Genomic DNA, 19,849 nt, shown 5'->3' with positions numbered 1-19,849 from the left:
CCAAGATGTTAGTTAGTACTAGATTTATCTTTCAGAAAGACAGAGAGACACTGAGAAGTTAAGTGATGTTCAAGTGATTATACAGCAAATCAGAAGAAGGGAGCTTAGAAATTTCCATTTACAGTCGCCAGCATAGACAGCCTCGTCACCTTATTCTCTCTGCAGTGTATTTAGCCAGGAACAGCTTTTTTCCCTCAAGGTATAATTCAGATGCATTGGAATAAATGTAAATTGAACTTTTCTACCTCCATCCCTCCATGCGCACCTTCACTTACAGTTTTTAGAATACCACAGAACTTCTGACAGATTCTTCTCTTGGTACCTTGCAACATTAAATTGTCTGTCTTTTGCTGTCTGCAGGTCCTTCTGGGGCACTAGTGAAGACTCCTCACTGTAACTTAGCTCTGTCAGTGTGCTTTCAGCCTTCCAGTTTTCCCTTTCCCATTATAGGATTTTACTTCATTTGCTTTGAGATTCACCACCACTGATTAGCTGACACGTGGAGGAAAGAGGAAAAAGCTAGTTTAACTCAAAAGAACTGTACAGAAAACAGTAAAATTAGTTACAACTCATTTATCATGAGAACTGTTAAAAGACCTGAAGACTGACATTCCTTGTTTAATTAACATAGGAGAGAAGTTAAGAGCAAGTAATTAATGGGTAGTCTCTGTAGCAATCTAGAAGGTCTGCTGGGTCTTGCCTGAGTTCTAGACTTGTAAAATGAATAGTGTATGGAGGAAGCAGCTTAGCTATGGGGAAGGTATGTTTCTGGTAAACTTGTCACAAATCACAGGAAAGAAAGTTGACTAGAAATGTGTCAGAAAGAACAAACTTCAGATTAAGCAAAAGTGTCTTCTCAAGTACATTCATTTTATGCGTTCAGTATCTTTTTGTTGCTGCCTAATGTTTTACCAGATACTGGAAAACTTTATTTGGCTGCTCAGAGAAGCTCTGTGCATCCTGAAGAACCAGTTCACCTCTAGCAAAACACAAATTAATTCCATGTCTTAATTTTTAAAAAAAATCTGCTGAATTGTTTTAAAAGGGACTTGTAAATATCTGCAATACTGAGGTCTAAATGAAGTTACATGTTTCATGCAAACCTCATTCACTTGCTGGTGCACTGGTTGCTTCCCCATGGCCAGTGGGGTGATCTTAGAGACTGCACTAAGGAGAAGAGGCTGTAGTCCAAGAAGGAAAAACTCTAACATATCCATTTCTGTTGGACACCACCTCTATTATTGTGTTTGTTCAGATTCCCAGGAAGTGCAACTTCTCGTGAATAAGAAGGCAACAGAAGCTAAAAGTCCATTTGCCTGCATCTCAGCTCCCCAAAAGCACCTAAGGGAACTGGGGCAACTAAATCCCTTCATCCTTTTAGAAAATCCCGTTTTCTTTCCTAACTCTGTATTCACATTGTCTGGCTGTCTCCCTGTTGCACCCAGTTGCATGAGCTATGTTCATGTCATCTCCTTGCCTTTGGATTTCTCACTGATAAGAGACTTAGTTTCGTTGACTCATGTACTTTTGTTTTGCAGGGAATGCAGAACGGGTGGGGGTGTCTACTTCAAATGAGTAATGACATTTCAGAGCCATTGTATTTTAGAGTGATTTTGTTTGCAAAATTTCCACTGCTGTGCTAGTTGGATGTTTTGCTGGAATAGGTTTGGGCTGAGTCATCTCTCCTAGTGATTGCTAAGAGCTCTACTACATCCTTTTTTTTTTTTTGTGCATATAAGCAACTGACAATTCACCTGCGGAAGCACAATGAGATTTTAATGGAGTTGGAGAATGGGATCAAGAACTCTCGTAAGCTGGAGACCTTTTGCAGAGATTTTGAACTACAGAAAGTTTGCTACTTGCCTCTCAACACCTTCCTTCTCAGACCTTTACACAGGCTTATGCACTACAAGCAGATAATGGAGAGGCTTTGCAAGCACTATCCTCCAAGCCACACAGACTTCAGGGATTCAAGAGGTAAGTAAGAGAAAAGCCCCAGTTCCTGGAGTTGTGGAACGGCATCCTACTCCATTAGAGGTGTATGGCTGGCCAAAAAAAAAATATTTTTTTTTTAAACCTACATTGAAAGAGGATTGAGTTGCAAAATCCAGCACTCTGAACACCAGAAACAGTAGGATTCAGGTTGTATACATATTATGCCACAGTTTGGGCAGGTATTTGGAAAAGAATTCTGCTGGGGGTTATTAAACACACAGAAATGACAGACGGTTCAGGAAGTCTCTTAAACTGAAAACAGTTGGGAGGTTGGGAGAGAGCACAAGGAATGTACCATATGTGCTCCTCTCTTTCCCTAGAGATCTGCTAAGAACACAAAATATTGGCCCAGGTGAACCCTTGCTCTGACCCAGCAGGGCTGCTGTTATTACATCTTTAAGTGCTATTTACCTTTTTTTCAAGACATGTAGTGTACTCTGTTACCATTTCCGTGATTTGTTTCAGGAACTTGAAACAGCTGGCTTGGATTTTTTTTTCAAACATGAAAACGTTTCCCCCCTATAGTCTGGACTCATTGCCTGCCATTTCTTTCTGATGATATGTTTTCCTTCTTCTTTACCCCCGTCCCCCACCCCTCTTGTAAGCTATGTATGTTTAGGGATAACTGTGTTATCTGTACAGTTAGCATAGGTGCAGATCCACGGATGAACCTGGGCAGGGAGTAACGCTCAGCATAACTGCTGGCAGCCATAAGGTATAGCTGAGTTAGTTGGCTGAGTTCCCTCAGATTCCATACAATGAGACCCACAGCATGCAATGCACAAAATGTGGAGGTAACCTGACCAGTGGCAATAAGAAATGCCACAGAGGTCTATGGCACTAAAGTACTGTGTGGCACAGATGTTTGCCCAAATGTAGCTACTGCCTGAATGATCTCAGGGAATGCAGCGAGGTAGTGCCTACATTTCCCTCAGCCAAGGCTAGATGTTGAGGATGATGTGTCCATTCCCAGTGTGCCACAGGCAGGGAATAAAAAAGAGTGTTTTTTCAAGCATAAAGAACATCCCTAGATTGATTGGAGATGTAGGAAATTAAGTCCTTCAGGAGAATCCATTCACTGGTGCTCTGAATTGACTCTAGTGTTCTTACAAAGTTCCTGTGGCTAAAATAGAGCAAACTTTGCATTCAGGAAATGGGCTGACTCTTCATTACAGCACTCCACCCTTTCCACTCCATAAGATGATGACCAGAGTAGGTGTGGGTAGTGAGTCTGTGTTTGCCTGAGTAACTTTACACTGTGAAGAAGAGCAGCACAAGAAGGTTTTTGAAATAGGTGCTGCAGATAAAAACCATTCTTTTTGAACATTCTTGTAAATCTTTAATAAGCACTTTATGAATTTGTCCATCTAGCTGCTTTGGCTGAGATTTCTGAAATGGTGGCTCAGCTCCATGGCAATATGATAAAGATGGAGAACTTTCAGAAGCTGCATGAACTGAAGAAAGATTTGATGGGCATGGACAATCTGGTGATCCCAGGAAGAGTAAGTAACAGAGTTGTGATCAAGATTTGATGCAATTTTAAAGTATTAGGTGTGTTTTAGAAATTAGAGGCCACTGTGAAATTGCCTTTCCTCATACAGATCTTTTTCTCCCACCAAAAACTGTCAAATGTAAACATAAGGATACCATATGTCATGGTTTAACCCCCTGGTAGAAGCCAAGCTCCGGCAGCCACTAGTTCACTCTTCCACCAGTGGGATCTGGGAGAGTTCTGGAAGGGTAAAAGCCAGAAAACTCATGGATTGAGATAAAGACAGTTTAATAGGTAAAACAAAAGTTGCACATGCAAGCCAAGCAAAATAAGGAATTAATTCACTGCTTCCCATGAAGAGGCAGATGTTCAGCCATCTCCAGGAAAACAGGGCCTGATTACCCGTAACAGTTACTTGGGAAGACAAATGCCATCACTCTAAACATCCCTACTTCCTCCTTCCCCCTGCTTTACATGCTGAGCATCATGTCGTATGGTCTGGAATATCCCTTTGGTCAGTTTGGGTCACCTGTCCAGGCTGTATCTTCTCCCAACTTCCATGCACCCCCAACTTCCTTGCCGGCATGGCAGTATGAAAAGCAAAGAAGGCCTTGGCTCTGTGTAAGTCCTGCTCAGCAACAACAAAAACATCTCTATATTGTCAATCCTGTGTTCAGCACAAATCCAAAACACAGCCCCATACTAGCCATGGTGAAAAAATTAACTGTACCCCAGCCAAAACCAGCACACCATAGAAAACAGCAACCTTTTAAAGCAGGAAGAGGCAATCCTTGTTTACTGATTTTGTATAGATTTGGGCAGTCGTAGGCAATTCCAAACATCTATTACAAGGGATGTGCTAAAAATGTAATATTTATCACAGTGTTCAGAGCTTGAACAGTTGCACATTTCCTCATTTTATGCTGCTCTTATTTTTTTTCCCAACCTTCGATGCTAGAGCATGACAGATTAAAGGAAAATAAGACATTTGTGCTGGAGGACCTTCAGCCCTTTCACAATGCCTTGCTTTGAAACTCATGGCCCTGGGGACAAGCAGTCTTTTTAGTCTACATGTAACATTAGGCAATAATTTTTGAGACAAGGTTGCCTTAAGTAAACACTTTTAATTGCGCTACAAAAATACCAACATCTCTTTTTTACTTGTGATGATTTTTTAAGAACAAAGGCTTATTTCAGAATAAATGAGCCACAGTGTAATATTTGTAGCCTGTTTTATTTTCCTAGGCACACGTATCTGTGCACGCAAACTTGAGAGTTGTCTGTTGCTGAAATAGTTACCTCCCCACTCCTTTGACTTCTGTGTGTCATATACAAAAATAATACTTGCAGCAAGTGAAATGCTGGGGTATGAAGTTGATGTGCCATTGGGAAGGCAGTGCTGAGCACAGGTATTTCTGGATTTGTGGCTGTTCCTCACTCCCTCACTTTGCTTTTTCTCTGTCTTCAAGCAGCTGCCACAGCTCATGTTTCTAGTGATCCACAGACTGTTCACATCCTTGGCAAGTCCCTCAGGACATTTCACAGCCCGTGCATCTCTCTATCACATGAAATTAAATGCTGTCATCGGGTGTTTCTGCTACCCTATTCTATTTAAAGACTGAGCAGTCTTCCTGTCCTAGGAAGTTCAAGGAAAAGGCAGATGGGGAGGCAGAGGTTGTTTGCCTGCCAAGGCAAGAAACATTGGCCACCATACTCTGGCACATGCCCAAGATGTTGCTGCTTCCAGCCCTTTGACTGCTCTTCTGGCTCTGACTGAAGTCCCTGCCCTGGTGCAGACCTGGCTGGGAGGCAAGTGCCACTGCCATCCTTTTCATGTTGTCCCAGAGTGGGATCTCTGCTGCCACCAAGCTGGTACCTATATTGGACATGAAAACATCCTGTGGTTGGTTGTGCTTGCAGATTGCAGTGACTTGCAGCTCTTGATCCATGTGTTAACACAGCACTTGCTGTGGTGATGCTAAGCCTGCTGGTGACTATCAGATGGTACCGTATAAATACTAATTATGATTAATATTAATACTCTTCGGTGACCAACAACAACTTCCAGTGGCCTCTCTGGTAACATGAGCTTACTGTGGTATAGGGTTAACCACTTCTAGCCACTTTTCCCACCCCTTAGCCCTTAAGTAATGCAGGTGGGGGGACTGGACATATCACAGCAACCCTAAGATATCCAGATTGTCTCTCCGAACAGATTTATTTTAAACAGCCAGTATACTGAGGTGTATTCCATCCCTAAACATTCTTAGGCAGTTTGATCTAAATTAATGTACTGTATTATATGAGATGGATGATACTGGGATAACTTACACTTCCAGAAAAATATGCTTCTTTTTGCTGATGATGATGATGTTGAGTTGTGTAGCTGATTTTGCATTGCAGTTAAGAGATAGGTATGCTATATGCACCACAGAAGCTTACATATATAACATACAGGGCAACTTACCATTAGTTTTTACATCATTTGTACCATGACAAATACTCATTCAAAACTGATGAAAGAGGGAGCTGCCTGAAGTTAAACTTTCTTAATTTTAGGTAAAAAAATTTTGCTTAGCTGAATTTTCCTAAAATGAATGAAAGGACTTTATCCTAAAGACAGTTAAAAATGGAAAGGAATTATCCTATAAATTAAATTTTTAACATATTTAATAAAATTAAAAGTCTTGGTAACTGGTAGTCAAATCATTCCTATGACCAAGAAGTCATATTTATGTTTGCATAATAAAAAAGTTGTCATTTTTGCAGGAGATACTTTTTTTTTATTTGTTTCCCACAGGAGTTTATTAGACTGGGCAGTCTTAGTAAGTTGTCTGGAAAAGGTTTACAGCAACGGATGTTCTTTCTGGTAAGTAAAAAGATAGTTTTTCTTTACATAATGAAATGTAACTCTAGGCAACTATTAGACATACTGTTAGACTCGAATTGGGAATTACAGTAAATATTTTTAAACAGCCTTTTTTAAATTGGCATAATACATCACCTGTGTAGCTGGTTCTTAAGAATTTACATCTCTGTCCAAATCCAATGTAACTGCTTCTTACAAAGATAAAACTATTTTTTATATGACCAGGTGAATATAATGGTAAAATATTACCTCCTAGCACTTTGTCTTAAATAAAAGCAGAGTTATTGCAAAATGAAAAGTGGCACCGTGGATAATGATTATATGCAGAAAAGAAGATAAAGAGTGACTTCTGGTGATATGAACAATAATCCACATAATGCTCTCAGGACAAGTAACAGAACCAAATTTTTCCATAAATCATCCAGTTTCAGCCCACGGATGCCCAACGTATCAGTGAATGTGTCTTTACCTGGAGATACATTTTGCAGCTCTTGCTCTAGAAAAGGTTATCTCCTCCCAACATCACTCACAGCATTTTTAGGTTATGGTGATCCCATTCAATCTCTGATCCACAAGAGCTGATCAGATGGTTTCTTCTCTCTTCCTGGCCAGCTGATTTGCCCCATCTTGCTGATGCTGAGCCCTTGGTGCTGGCACACTGGAATACCCATTAGAGTGCATAGAGTTTCTAATCCAGTGTTACAGGGTAAAACATTGAATAGCTACTGCTGTGTGGCACAAGAATACTTCCTTGTATGCAAAAGGTGAAGACATATGTGTGTAGAAAAGCTTGTGAGTATGCTAGGTTTTACAAGGTGTTTGATATTAATCTTTCAAATAAGTCGAAGATATAACCTGATAAATCTACCTGGGTAGGATTATCCTCTGCCTTTAAAGACACTGAAGAGGAAGCCTAATGAACATGGTGCATATTTTCTTGCATACCAATAGTTCTTGTCACCAGATGATGCCTCGATATTATACCTGTATAAAACATTAAAAATCTAAGACTAGACTCTCAAGTCAGGTGCTCGCTCTGTCAAAGACGTCTTTGATCTGTCTTAAGCACCAGACTCTATTTGGAGGTAAAATCCCAGGTCAGTATTGTGGGATTCCGAATACACGTGCAATCATTGGCAAAATTAAATCCCCCTCTAGTGGCTGATCCACAAAGCTTCATGAACTACTGCTACTGAATTGTAGAGGTCTGTGGTGAGAGCTCTGTTTCACATCAGAGAGTATGATTTTCTTGATGCAACCATCTGGTTTGAGAAAAACACCCTTTGACCCAGGTGGCACAGTGAAAACATGCCATTTATTTTATGGTAACAAAATTCAGACAGTCATTTAACATGCTTTGGACAACTGCTGTTTCCTGCATGAAGCTCTACAAATTGAGATACTCAGTCTCTGCACCTTGGTATTTCAAACCTAAATCAATCTACCTTAAAATAGGTCTCCTGACTTCCTTCTGAATATGGGGAGTAATGGACAGCCACTCTATTCATAAGGGTTGAGTGGGACACATCTCTCGCATATACTTATCTTTCCACTCAAAGCAGAAGAAAATATTGATGGAAGACATCTTCCGTAGCTTCAAAGTATGGCAGAGTGTGAAATGTACTACTCAGTTTCACTGCTGTTGTGTGGCTTGTTAGTTCTGACACAGAGATCACAAAGGGAATATCAGAAGGCATTGGAAAATATCCAGTGGAAAATTGTGGGAACATACATAAAACTAGCTCAGAAGGAAGACAGGTGCTAACACGAGGTAGTGGAGTATTGTGGAAGCCAATATTTTGGATTCATGCATTAGGATTGTCATATAGTCAGTTTTTCTGTATTTACCATTCTGATATTTTTTTCCACGTACATCCATGCCAACCAACATCATTCTAATAATGCTTATTCTTGTTTTTTAGTTTAATGATATTTTGTTGTACACAAGTAGAGGCCTGACAGCATCCAATCAGTTTAAAGTCCATGGGCATCTTCCATTGTATGGCATGACAGTAAGTATTATCAGAACTTAAGGTATTTGTGCTTAAATGGCCATTTGTGATCCCATCTTAAGGGCTTGATGATTTCAGCTGGACTGAAAGCAGCAGCCAAAGGGGGGGTCTCTGATTCGGAAAAACTGGGGTTACATTTTATGATGCCTGATTGGGGCTGCGTTGGGTTCAGCATGTGTTCATGCAGCCTTCTGCACAAAGGTGATTATATAAGCAAAAGTGACAGGGAAAAAAGACATTTTTGGGGGTTGCTTCCTCATAAAACAAACTTCTCATGAGACAGCTTCTTTATTTTTTTTTTCAACTGTAATTTAACCACTATTCTTACAAGTAATTCATCACCAGTTCAATACAGACACACTGTGCAAGGCAAGTAAACAGTAGTGACCATCTAATTTGTATAAAAAAACCATTTCCTAATGTTTCCAGATCTGTATCTTAAAGCCTAAGTAGTGGGAAACTGGCAGCAATATATCGTTTGGAGCTCTCGCTGCAATTCTTCTGGCACACAGCCAGTTCAAGCCAATAGGACCTAGTTACCTCTTCCTATATGGTTTCAAAAATATTTTTGCTAACTGCAAAACACTTTAATTCCCTCCATTATTTTCGTTGAACTTCTCATGGGTTTGTATATCTTCTGTACTGTTTTCCTGAAAATTAAGTTAGGTAATCAGTACCACAGTGACTGATTTTCTGTAAACACCTGCAAGGGCTTGAGTTTTATCTAGCGTTTCAAGGACTTTACTCAGTTATTGATGACCATTTGGCCTGAACTTGTTCACAACAGAACTGTTATGCTGCAGTGTCCAGAGCACTCACAGCCTTTTTAATATACCCCTTTGTATGATAAATCATCTTCTGATAAAAATATCACTATTTTCTTTGACACAAAGCAGACAAAGCCACACTTTTGGTTTGAGAGGTTTTGCAGGCCTAACTTACCGTTCTTCCAACTCACAAACCACCATTTTTTTTTCTCAATACCTAGCTCAAAGTTGTTGTTTGTGAACATTTCTCTTAGTTTTCTTTTCCCCAATGGTAAGAGCTTGTTCAGTTCACTGTTTCACCTTAAGAAATACATACTTTCTGAAATCTGACTGCATTTGGGTTTTTAATCTCTCAGATAGAAGAAAGTGAGGAGGAATGGGGAGTTCCTCATTGTCTGACACTACGAGGTCAACACCAGTCCATCGTTGTTGCTGCAAGGTAATCCAGTGAAGACAACACACACATGTAAACTGTATTTCTCTGCAGCTGTCACAGTGGGACAGAGAGGCATAATTTTGTTTGTATTTGCTCCTAAAACAATTTCAAAGGTGTATTTTTTTGTGAAAGCCATTTGCTAAAAAAAAAAAGTGAACAGGACAAAACAGAGTGGCAAGTTGGAACCAAAACTAAGTTATCAGGGAAAAAAAAAGTAGCATCTTGTGACTAAATTTATTTAATTGAAAGTAAGCTCAGCTTGTTTCTTAGAGTTTGCTTTCAGCCTGTAAAAAAGTGAATAAAACTTTAATTTTTATTGTTAGTACCCGTGCTGAAATGGACAAATGGACTGAGGACATACAGATGGCAATAGACCTTGCAGAAAAAAGCAGTGGCCCTGCCCCAGAGCTACTGGCAAGCAGCCCACCTGACAATAGTAAGTAAATGCTAGAGAGTAGGTTTAACTCACTTTTGTCAGTATGATTGCCAATTGCTGCTAAGCAAAATGGTGAAAAATGCTGGCCAGAGGTCAAACCAATGCATTTGAATTTGATTTATATATATATGTGTAGATATATTTATAGATGTGTCATTTTAATGTTCTTGTTGATGTTAGCAGAAATTTTCATTGAATAGAGAAGTGATTTAAGCATAATGATTTCAGGAAATATATAACCAGATTTGGGCAGTGCCTGTCCTTGGAAGGTATTAAAACACCAACAAAGTATGGTAGTTAGTCTTTAATTCTAACACTTGCAGAAACACGTTAAGTAAATATATAAAATATAATAATCTACTTAAAATCTGCACAAAATTACTTCTAAAATTGTGTTTTAAAATTAGTTCACAATATTGTGGACAGAATTGATTTGTTTAATTTTTCCAATTATATATGTTGTTGCATAGAGGAAGAAAGATGCTTTTTCCCTGCATTTCATAGAGTCTCCTGATGAAACTACTGTAGACCAGGAATCTGAGGACGACCTCAGTGCATCCCGCACCTCACTCGAACGTCAGTCACCACACCGTGGCAACACTACGGTGCACGTCTGCTGGCACAGAAATACCAGTGTTTCAATGATCGACTTTAGTATTGCTGTGGAGGTATCTGCCTCAGAACGATCTGAACTGCAGCTCCAGGCTCGCTTTTGAATTGACAATTTCCTTTTTGCTCCTCATTAATAAGCGCACTGTTCCATTGTCTCCTTCTGGGGAAGTTTCAGGCACACCTACTGAACTGCCTCCCGTATCCTCGAACGATGGCATAAACCATCACTCAAGAAGCACATATCCACTCCCATAGTGCACCTCTGTAAAATCAGTTAGAGCAGTAATTTTCATAGAAGTAACTGTCCAAAAAAATGTTGATGCCTTTTAAAATTTAAAGTAGTTCAAACTGTCTTAATGCTTTCAGTTACAGAGGCATTAAGTCATTGCTTGAGCGGAAAGGATATTGTCTTTAGCTGCTGCAGCCAGAGTTTTAATTATGTGTATTACTAACTTACTTTCTTTACCTAGCCATCTTTTCTGGAACCTTTTGTCATTGCTCAGTCTCATTTGCTTTTTCTTTATTTGCGTTTTCCAACTCAAAAACACTTTTTTTCCCCCTGATCACAGCTAAGCCAATTTGATACACATTTGTTAATTCTGTATTCAACAGCCAAGGTGCAGACACTGACTTTTCAAAGACTGAAATAAAAGACTCCTAGTTCAGCGTAGGTTTTAGGATGAAGTGGTAACCCTGCTAAGGTGTTCTTCCTTCACCTAGACAGTCTCCAGGGAGCTCGGAGTACTTTATCACAGCCCTCATCAAATGGAAATTAATGCTCAATGAAAATGGAAAAAGGAATTGTAAAGCTGAGTGCACTTGCACTCAAGCAGCAGCCCTCAGACATCAGGCCGCCATTGCTCTAGAGAAGATGTATTGATGCAGAACATATACATGCAAGGACAGACCTATTCCTAGTTTGTGTAACCACCTCTGTTTTTAAACTGAAGCTGAGTTTGTTGCTGAAATATGACAAGGAAAATTATTCTGTACTAGAAAATGCTGACTGTAGAGCCTCATTTTGATCCCACGCAGGTGGATTTTCCACTCTTTATGCCCTTATATCCTGAAAGGGAGGAATAGTTCAGCACAGGACAAGGTCTCATATTTTTCCCTAAAGCAGAGGGCTTATTATAAATAGATATAAAACCAGTGACTCGTTTTAACAATTAAAACATTTAGTTAGGCAAATCTAACTAGGTCTGCGATCAGTGCTCATTGTTGCTCATTTTTGTTCCTTCCCTGTGCCTCAAATGAACACAAACAAAGCAGTGAAGACCAAACACGCCCTGGAGACATGTGTTGTTCTGTGAAAACATCTTCAGCTCCACTGCTGTTCCATGCGTGGCAGGTTACGCTCATGCTCACGTCATTCTGTCGGTGCCTCTCACTTCAGCATTATTGTTTATTTTCTTTGTGTCTCTCCCTCCTTTCTGTCTCTCTTGTGGTAGAAGATCCTCTCTCTGTCAGTGACTGTTCCTCCCTACCTGCTGGACTGATCAGTGATCAGCGGCCTGTTTCCATTTCATATGTCTGCTGGTACCGAATGCAAAGCCTGTCCTTTTATGATATCCTCCAGAGTAATGAGGTAACAGAAAATTAAGGAGTACACGTGTAACTTAGGACAAGGAGGCAGCAGTCCAGATATCAGAGAATGAGATGATAAAGGCTTTAACATATATCCAAGGCTGGTGACAACAGAACTTTTTTAAGAATACTTCATTTGTAGTAGGTACACCAGGACCTCCAGATTTTGACTATTAAGCTTTACACATTAAGTTATTACCTTCTGCATTATATAAACAGAATGATGTAAACAGCTGTTTTGATCTAGGTGAGAGCCCTTGCAGTCAACAAGGAATGGGAAGTCATTAATAATTCGCTCAGAACTCCCTTTCAATTGCAGGGAGTAATGATACTGTGCTTTACATATTCAGTATGAGAAGAGCAGTTTCTTCAACCAGCCATTGAATACATGTACTTTGTTACGGCTTCCTCCTCCTTTTTGTTAAACTACCCAAAATCCAGCTAAGAATAAGGTTAACAGTCCTTGTTTTTGAAATCTTCGAAAAGTTACCGTGTGAACTCCCTGGGTACTGAGAGCTCAATCTCTATCTGCAACTCTCAAGTATGTCATAATTTTCCTTTACATCACAAATTCATGTCAGACTTTCTGTTTCCATTCTTTTTTAAATATCATTCTAAAAGAACAGAGTAGGATAAGATAACTTATGTTTAGTAATAAATTACTTAAAGCCATCTCAATTGAGAAAATAATTAGTGTAGTAGCTTTGAGACTTTAAAAGTACCCAGCTGCAAACAAAAAAAAAGTTACATAAAGTACTACTTAGCAGTAATAAAATTCAGAAAAGTATGTCCATTCAACCAAAACATTTTCATGTACCACAAGGTCACGTACAACCAGATAAAGTCAAATAATTTTTCTTACAATAATTAAGCTGCAAATACCACTGTTTTATTTGGCTAATTTGGATATGTTTCAGAACCAGCTGTCTGGAAACCTCCTAAGAAAATTCAAAAACAGCAACGGGTGGCAGAAGCTTTGGGTGGTGTTCACCAACTTCTGCATGTTCTTCTATAAATCGCACCAGGTAACTGACTGGATGAGTGTGTGTGCCTGGAGAAGATGTTTGGGGTTTTTTTTCCAAAGAGGGAGCAGAAAGAAAAGTGGACATCAGTCAGAGATGCTGCAGGCAAGAGAAGCAGGTGCACTTGTCACAGCTACACACACAGCCTTCACTGCCACTGGAACACAGAGCAGAGCCTGTTCTCCATCTGCTCTCTTGTCAGTTCTTTCCTGAAGCTTTCAACAGTCACAGTACAGATCATCCTTAAAAGTACAGCAGGCCTCACTACTCCTCAGAAGTTGTGGTGCAAGCTTAAATAAGACTTTTCTCTTGTACAAATTCTGAGATGATGAATTCTGAGATTAAAAATTATGAATTGGAGTATATTCTACATGTAAGAGGCATAAAGAAATAATTTGTTCAAACATGCCATGCTATGCCATGCAGTGAAAGGACTGAAGCAATGAATGCTGCTGGGTGGCCAGCACACTTCTAAAGGAGTAATAATGCCAACAATGAACGTGCACCATCCTGATGATGGTCTGTAACAATGGCAGATAATTAATTAAGTTTATTGCAAGTATAAAAGCCTGGTGGTTTTCCCCACACACGTGGAAACACAGTGATCTTTAAATGAGTGTGTATCTCCCCTCCATTTACTTATGCGCCCTCTTTAATTAAGAGCACTTGATCTCACAGCACTTTCCATCATATCTTTTCAGGACAATCATCCTTTAGCCAGCCTTCCTTTATTGGGATATTCACTTACTATTCCTTCTGAATCTGAAAACATTCACAAAGATTATGTGTTCAAGCTACATTTCAAATCCCACGTGTACTACTTCAGGGCTGAAAGTGAATATACATTTGAAAGGTAAGTTTGTCTTCTGTGAGAGGAAATTTTTGTTCAATTCCAGGAGTGTTTTTCGGAACAAAGTTAATAGATGTAAATTTTAATAAATTGGTTCAGTAATGCAGGAAAGTAGTTCAGCACAACAGGAGAAAGAACCTGTCAAAATTATAAGAGACATTTTAAACCTGATACCACTAAAATCAAGTGATTGGTTTTGATGATGTGGAAACTGTAACAGTAATCACTGCAAAACCTTGAACTATCCAGTCAAAATTGATCAAGCTGGCTGTATGGGGAGCATTAAGTCTCAGACTTCATAGAGTCAGAATGGTTTTTGTTGGAAGGGACCTTAAAGATCATCTAGTTCCAAACCCCCTGCCAGGCGCAGGGATACCTTTTACTAGACCAGGTTGCTCAAAGCCCCATCTAACCTGGCCCTCACAAAGTATGTGAACAGATTACAGGACTTCGCAAGAGCTCTTCAGAATAGCTTTGCTCCCTCTAGCACAACAGCATGAAAAATCCACACTTTAAATAAAATTCCAATTTTTCACAGAAGCAGCTGTTCCTACTCCATATTTATGCCACTTCACCATGTAATTTTTACACTTCCCACTGAATTTCAGATACATGGAGAGCCAGGGAAAAGGTACTACTCCTCCTAATTTGTGGTTTGCGGTTGTTCATACTAGGAACTAATTTAAGTCTTTAATATGAAGCACTAAAATGTCAAAAATCCCAAAATTCTCATCAAAGAAATTTATTTTTAAGTTTTAGCCATGTCAGTCTAAAGCTATAAATAAAACATTGTGGGAAAGAGGTGATAAATGAAAACACAAAATCCCTTTCTCAGTTCTAGGAAAAAGAAATAGATATTGCAGCTAAAGTACATTTTTTCCACTCTCAAATTAAGAAAAAAGGTTTGGTGTCTGCAGAGCAAGTAAAATCACTACTAAGCTCATGAGTTTTGGGTCCCACACCTGCTGCTTATTCTCTCTAAACCTCCTTTCTGTAGTGGCAGTCATTTGGATCCTCTTCACTTAAGATAGAAGTTAAGTAGCAAGTAAGATGCTCCTGTAGACACAGAAAATAAAAGTGTACAAGTAATAGCGCAGACCATATCTTTCAAGAAATCTTCCCTTGGGAATTGACCATTCTTTTGTTTGTGTCCCTCCTCGTGCCTCCTCACAGATGGATGGAAGTGATCCGAAGTGCCACCAGCTCTGCCTCACGCACCCGAGCTCTGAGTCATAAAGAGCCTCATGCCTATTGATGGCTTAAGAAGCCGCCGTGTTGATTGTCCAGCAGCTGCTGATTTTCTAGAGGACATTTGAAACTTTTCTCTCTCCATGTTTAGGAAAACTTGCGATTTGGTAAAAGAGGAGAATAAATATGGTTTTGCAGAAACTTTCACAATTCATCAGCAAAACTGTTTAAGTTCTCTGTATATTCAAACTAGCTTACCATCATCCCAGTGGCTGCAGTTCGTTTCATGTCTTGTATTTTGTCATTCTGTGCTGTTTTTAGCTTGTGCCAGTATTAAAATATTGTCCTTATTAGAGTGCCAAATGCCAAAAGACATTTTGTTGCCTCAAAGATTGCACCTAAAAAAACCCCAGATGACTGAAATCTGAAAACTTTCTCCTCTGAGGCAAACACTTATTTCTTCTCTTTTCATAAAAATATATTATTTTTTTTACCATGTTAATCTCTAGACTGCTGGATTTCTAAATGTAGATGGACTTTCACAGTATAGAATATAATTACATATACAGCAAGCAGTCTAACAGGAATGAGATAACTTTCAGATTTCATGGTTTTTTTCCCAGTCTTTCTACATTTAATCAGCAAGGATTTACTAATTTTCTATCTTTAAAAAGAAACAGTTTACAGCTCATTCTCATTTCCCTTTGGGGTTACAAATCCATGTGGTATAAATAAAGTATAGGATTCTTATCTAACCATTTTCTTGGTGCGAGTTGACCAAGTTATCTGTTGGCTTTGAAAAGTGAATACTACTTGCAAGATGAAAAATTTTTAAAATAATCCAGTGCAATATTATTTGGGCTGTTAATGTACTGTGAATGGTATGTACAAGAAGAAATTAAAGGCTGTGGTGACATTCTGCTGTTTGTTTTAAGAACTTGAAAGAAAACCTGTATGCTACGAGAACCACAGCTATTTGTGATTCATTTGTAGAGCGTTTCGGTAACTAAATTGCTCTAAGCTGAAGGTACTACTGAAGCCTCAAGTTTTCATCCTGCTTGCTACACATCCCAACCTGACTTTCAGTTTCTTGTTGGAATTTCAGTCTCTCCCTATCTCTCCTGGGGCTCAGTAGACAGAGAGCAACTGCTACAGCCTGCAGCAGAACTACCCATTTCACATATCTGGCTGACAGCAGCTAGCACAGCATTTTGGATAAGCTGGTGGCCCACTTAGAAGGTTGGCAGCACTACGTCTACTAGTCTTAGATGCTTTTCCTTGTGTCTTAAGAAACACTTTGTCATGAGGGTGATGTAAAACTTCCATTATTGGAAGTTTGATGTGCTGGTAACACATCTATCACCATTACGGGCCTTTGAGGAAACATGGTGCTAGGCAGAGGGGGCCTGAATGTTGATCTGGGAAACGAAGCAGGGGCAATTCTACCCCTACTTTTTCTTCATCTAGCTCTTTGCTTTGTTAATGGCTTACCTGTGTGCAATGTATAGAACAACTTGTTACAGCTTTGCTCACAACAAAAGGGAATAAAATACCTCACAATACTGTTGTATATATTCCTGTTTCAAGATAGTAAAGCTTTCTTTGTATTACCCCCGACTCCAAACAAAGCTACACACATACCTCCATCCAAGAAGAGGATGGACTCCTAACCCCTTAGGACAAGCAGCAGTCCCCATGGCCAAATCAAAGCGCATCCTAACAAAGGAAAAAACTAGTTCACTGTACTTCCTTCAGCTGCAGGTAACGCCTTGGGCAGGATGTGTTACAGTTGCTTTTTTCCTTAGCTATTGCCCTTGATTCTCAGTACCAATGCAATAATCATACCTACCCCACAGCATCACCTCTGGCTATGATACGCTGAAGGACAAACTTAAAAAGTAGGCAGAAAAATCTGAAACCCTTTTTCCCAGTTGCAGGCCCCACTGCCTTGTCCATTCCAAACCTGTGCCCCTGCTCTGTAGTGCCAAAGCGAGTTCAATCACCTCAGTGAACCAGTAATGTACAGGAACTACGGTGCTTCAGGAGTGACCAGGAATGTGAACAACAATCTCTGTAGTGAGGAAAAGAGGACGTGGCATAGATGAACAATAACCCGAGCTGCAGCCTTATGGATCTGGTAAAACAAAGCTGAAGAAACAAGAGCATGAAGTTGCTATGAAGTAAAAGACGGCAGATGTGATCCCTCCAAAATTATTACTGAGCTGTAAAATAGTATCTGCAACACCTTACAAGCCAGTCAGGGCCCTACATCTGCTCTTTAGAATTGGTATCCATAACAGTGAGAAGATTATTTTTTTAATGGAAACTATATTGAGAGCCATGCCTTTAATTCAGCCAAAACTGAATTTTAGTTTAGATCCCTGGGGCTTGTTGGATAATCCTCATTACTGCTATCTGCTGCAGAAGTTTATTCTGAGCTTTCAAAAGATATAAGGTAAACACCTTTTCTCACTATGTTGCATTTTCACACAAAAGTAAATTTGGAAAATAAGGTAAAGCTCAAGATATAGTGCTATTTATCATAACAGCAGAGACCAAGCTAGGCTGTTGATTCAACTCCAGAGTATCCACCTGATTCATCGTTTTCACCTTTTTGTATTATCTTTTCCCTACAGAAAAAAAGGTTCAAGTAAGATTTTTTTCCTTCTCTACCAGTGTGATTTTTTACATCCTTTTTTTAATGGAACCATGTGAAGTGCTGTCAACTTTGTTAGCATTGGTTTAGTTCTTTATTCCCAAGGTTAACCCAAAACAGAAATCATGGTAAGAGAGTAAAATCAACTGTGACAGCTGTATCTTGCTATTGGACAAAGTCCATGTGTGTGAATAAAATTCAGTGTATAGAAAGCTGTAATATACAACCACTTATTTTTAACCCTGATTCACATCATATTGCTGCCTGTTTAGCCAAGCAGGGCCTGCAGACAGGCAAGGTCACTGAGTGCTGGGTCAATAGCCATGACTAAACACGCCACTCTCAGCAGCAGGAAAACCTCAGACACGTCACTCCATGAGATTTACTCTTGGTGTTGTTATTATTCACTATGAATAGGTGCCAGTTTCAAATAACAAACAAAAACAAAACAGAAACTTTACTGCCATTGGAGGTTGCACCACACACAATGGGATCAGGAAAGCCTGGACTCCTGTGGACTTTTTTTCCACAAGACTACGCATCTCCACCATTTATCTGCTGTCTAATTTAACCTTCATTAAGATGTATTTATTAATATACCTCAAGCCTAACTATTTTCAGAAAATTTTAATTAAAAAATGTTGACACCTCAATGCCTTTGTAAATTCAGCTGAAAGCAGCCAAAAACAACAGACTGAAAGACAAGCTGGCAGGTAGAGGAAAACATACTGTGATTGCAGAAATCTTGGTAAGTCTCTGACTAAAGAAAAGAGTAAGAAAAATTTGTTTTAGAGAAAAAAATCAGGAGTAATAGCCTACCATTCCATCAGCCAAGAACAAAACAAAGAATCATGACCTGAAAACCCCAACTTTGACCATTCTGTCTTTTTAGACAGGATCAATTACATCATCTTCTCCCTCAAAAGCAAGCACGATTATGTACATCTAGGCAACTCCAGTTGTTAGAGCACATGGACATCCTCTCTGCCCTAGGGGCACAGAAAATATGGTAGGAGAAAAGGAATAATTTGCCATGTGCCACACATACAGTTTTTAGCAGCTGAAAATAGTAATGAAGTATAATTTCAGGTGTGCAGCTCTTTGTCACTAGTTAAAGGTTAAACCCTTAGGGGTTGCAATTTGATGTGAGCGCTTCATCAGTTTCACTTGGCTGGCAGGATGGGGATTACAAAGGGGGTTTTAAAGCGTTGCCATCTGTAAATGGTACAAATTCTGAGATGATTACCACTAAAAACTGAACACCAACTTATAAATTTTCTGCTTACCATTACTAACACAAGGGCAATAACTGCGCTAGAAAACCTCAAGAACAACCCCTCTTGGGAAGGGATCCCGAATCTCACTTTACTGACCACTCAGGTGTCAACATTTCATTAAACTTTTCCTTCTTTATTTCTAGGTCATGTAGTTTACGAGGAGGTTTATTATGTTGGTGTAGAGTGACAGAAGTAAAATTTAAATACACTGCTATAAACAGGCAGCAGCATTACAGAAAACAAGATATACATTTTCATCGCCCTCTGTAATCATGTTTTAATTGTGGCAGGAAACCATTACATACAATTTGTCTATGGCATGTGCTCAGTGCAGTTACTAGCACATATGCAAAACACAGTTAAAAACAACAACCAGGTTTGTGCTAATACCATAAGCTCCTCCCTAGCAGCTTACAAAAACGATTAGTGATTGCCCTGATCCTTGATTTACACCTGTGCTTATCAGCACTCCAGATAATATTCCAATGGTGACATTTTCTGAGAGCAATAATGCCTGTCCTTCAAAGTAAGGTTAATGTAAAACTACTACAAACCACGTTGTTTAAAAACTAATACGGAACATCACGTAAAGTACTGAACGAGAAATTGCACAAGTACATTAAAAGCACAATTAAAGGCAGAAGAAGGGG

At 39.4% G+C, this 19,849-nt stretch overlaps 1 protein-coding gene across 7 annotated transcripts in view; it reads left to right on the top strand.

The window, feature by feature from the left end:
• The window catches only part of FARP1 (FERM, ARH/RhoGEF and pleckstrin domain protein 1), a 202,641-nt gene extending 185,805 nt beyond the window's left edge, over positions 1 to 16,836 (top strand). For 5 of the 7 annotated variants that reach the window (XM_027645005.1, XM_027645023.1, XM_027645015.1 and 2 more), the window contains 10 exons: positions 1,740 to 1,977; positions 3,367 to 3,497; positions 6,288 to 6,356; positions 8,279 to 8,368; positions 9,492 to 9,574; positions 9,895 to 10,007; positions 10,512 to 10,675; positions 13,124 to 13,231; positions 13,930 to 14,081; positions 15,252 to 16,836. In XM_027645005.1, coding sequence (XP_027500806.1) covers positions 1,740 to 1,977; positions 3,367 to 3,497; positions 6,288 to 6,356; positions 8,279 to 8,368; positions 9,492 to 9,574; positions 9,895 to 10,007; positions 10,512 to 10,675; positions 13,124 to 13,231; positions 13,930 to 14,081; positions 15,252 to 15,333 — 1,230 coding nt within the window. In that variant the 3' untranslated portion in view covers positions 15,334 to 16,836. Of the gene's footprint in view, positions 1 to 1,739; positions 1,978 to 3,366; positions 3,498 to 6,287; positions 6,357 to 8,278; positions 8,369 to 9,491; positions 9,575 to 9,894; positions 10,008 to 10,511; positions 10,676 to 12,070; positions 12,208 to 13,123; positions 13,232 to 13,929; positions 14,082 to 15,251 lie in introns of all 7 variants that reach the window. The other 2 variants (XM_027644996.1, XM_027644986.1) reach the window with 2 other exon arrangements.
• Positions 16,837 to 19,849: the final 3,013 nt, after the last annotated feature.

Source organism: Corapipo altera, unplaced genomic scaffold (assembly GCF_003945725.1).
Source record: "Corapipo altera isolate COAL_440 unplaced genomic scaffold, ASM394572v1 0, whole genome shotgun sequence".
Lineage (NCBI taxonomy): Eukaryota > Metazoa > Chordata > Aves > Passeriformes > Pipridae > Corapipo > Corapipo altera.
Note: the sequence above shows the minus strand (reverse complement) of the source record. Positions and strands in the feature narration are given on the sequence as shown.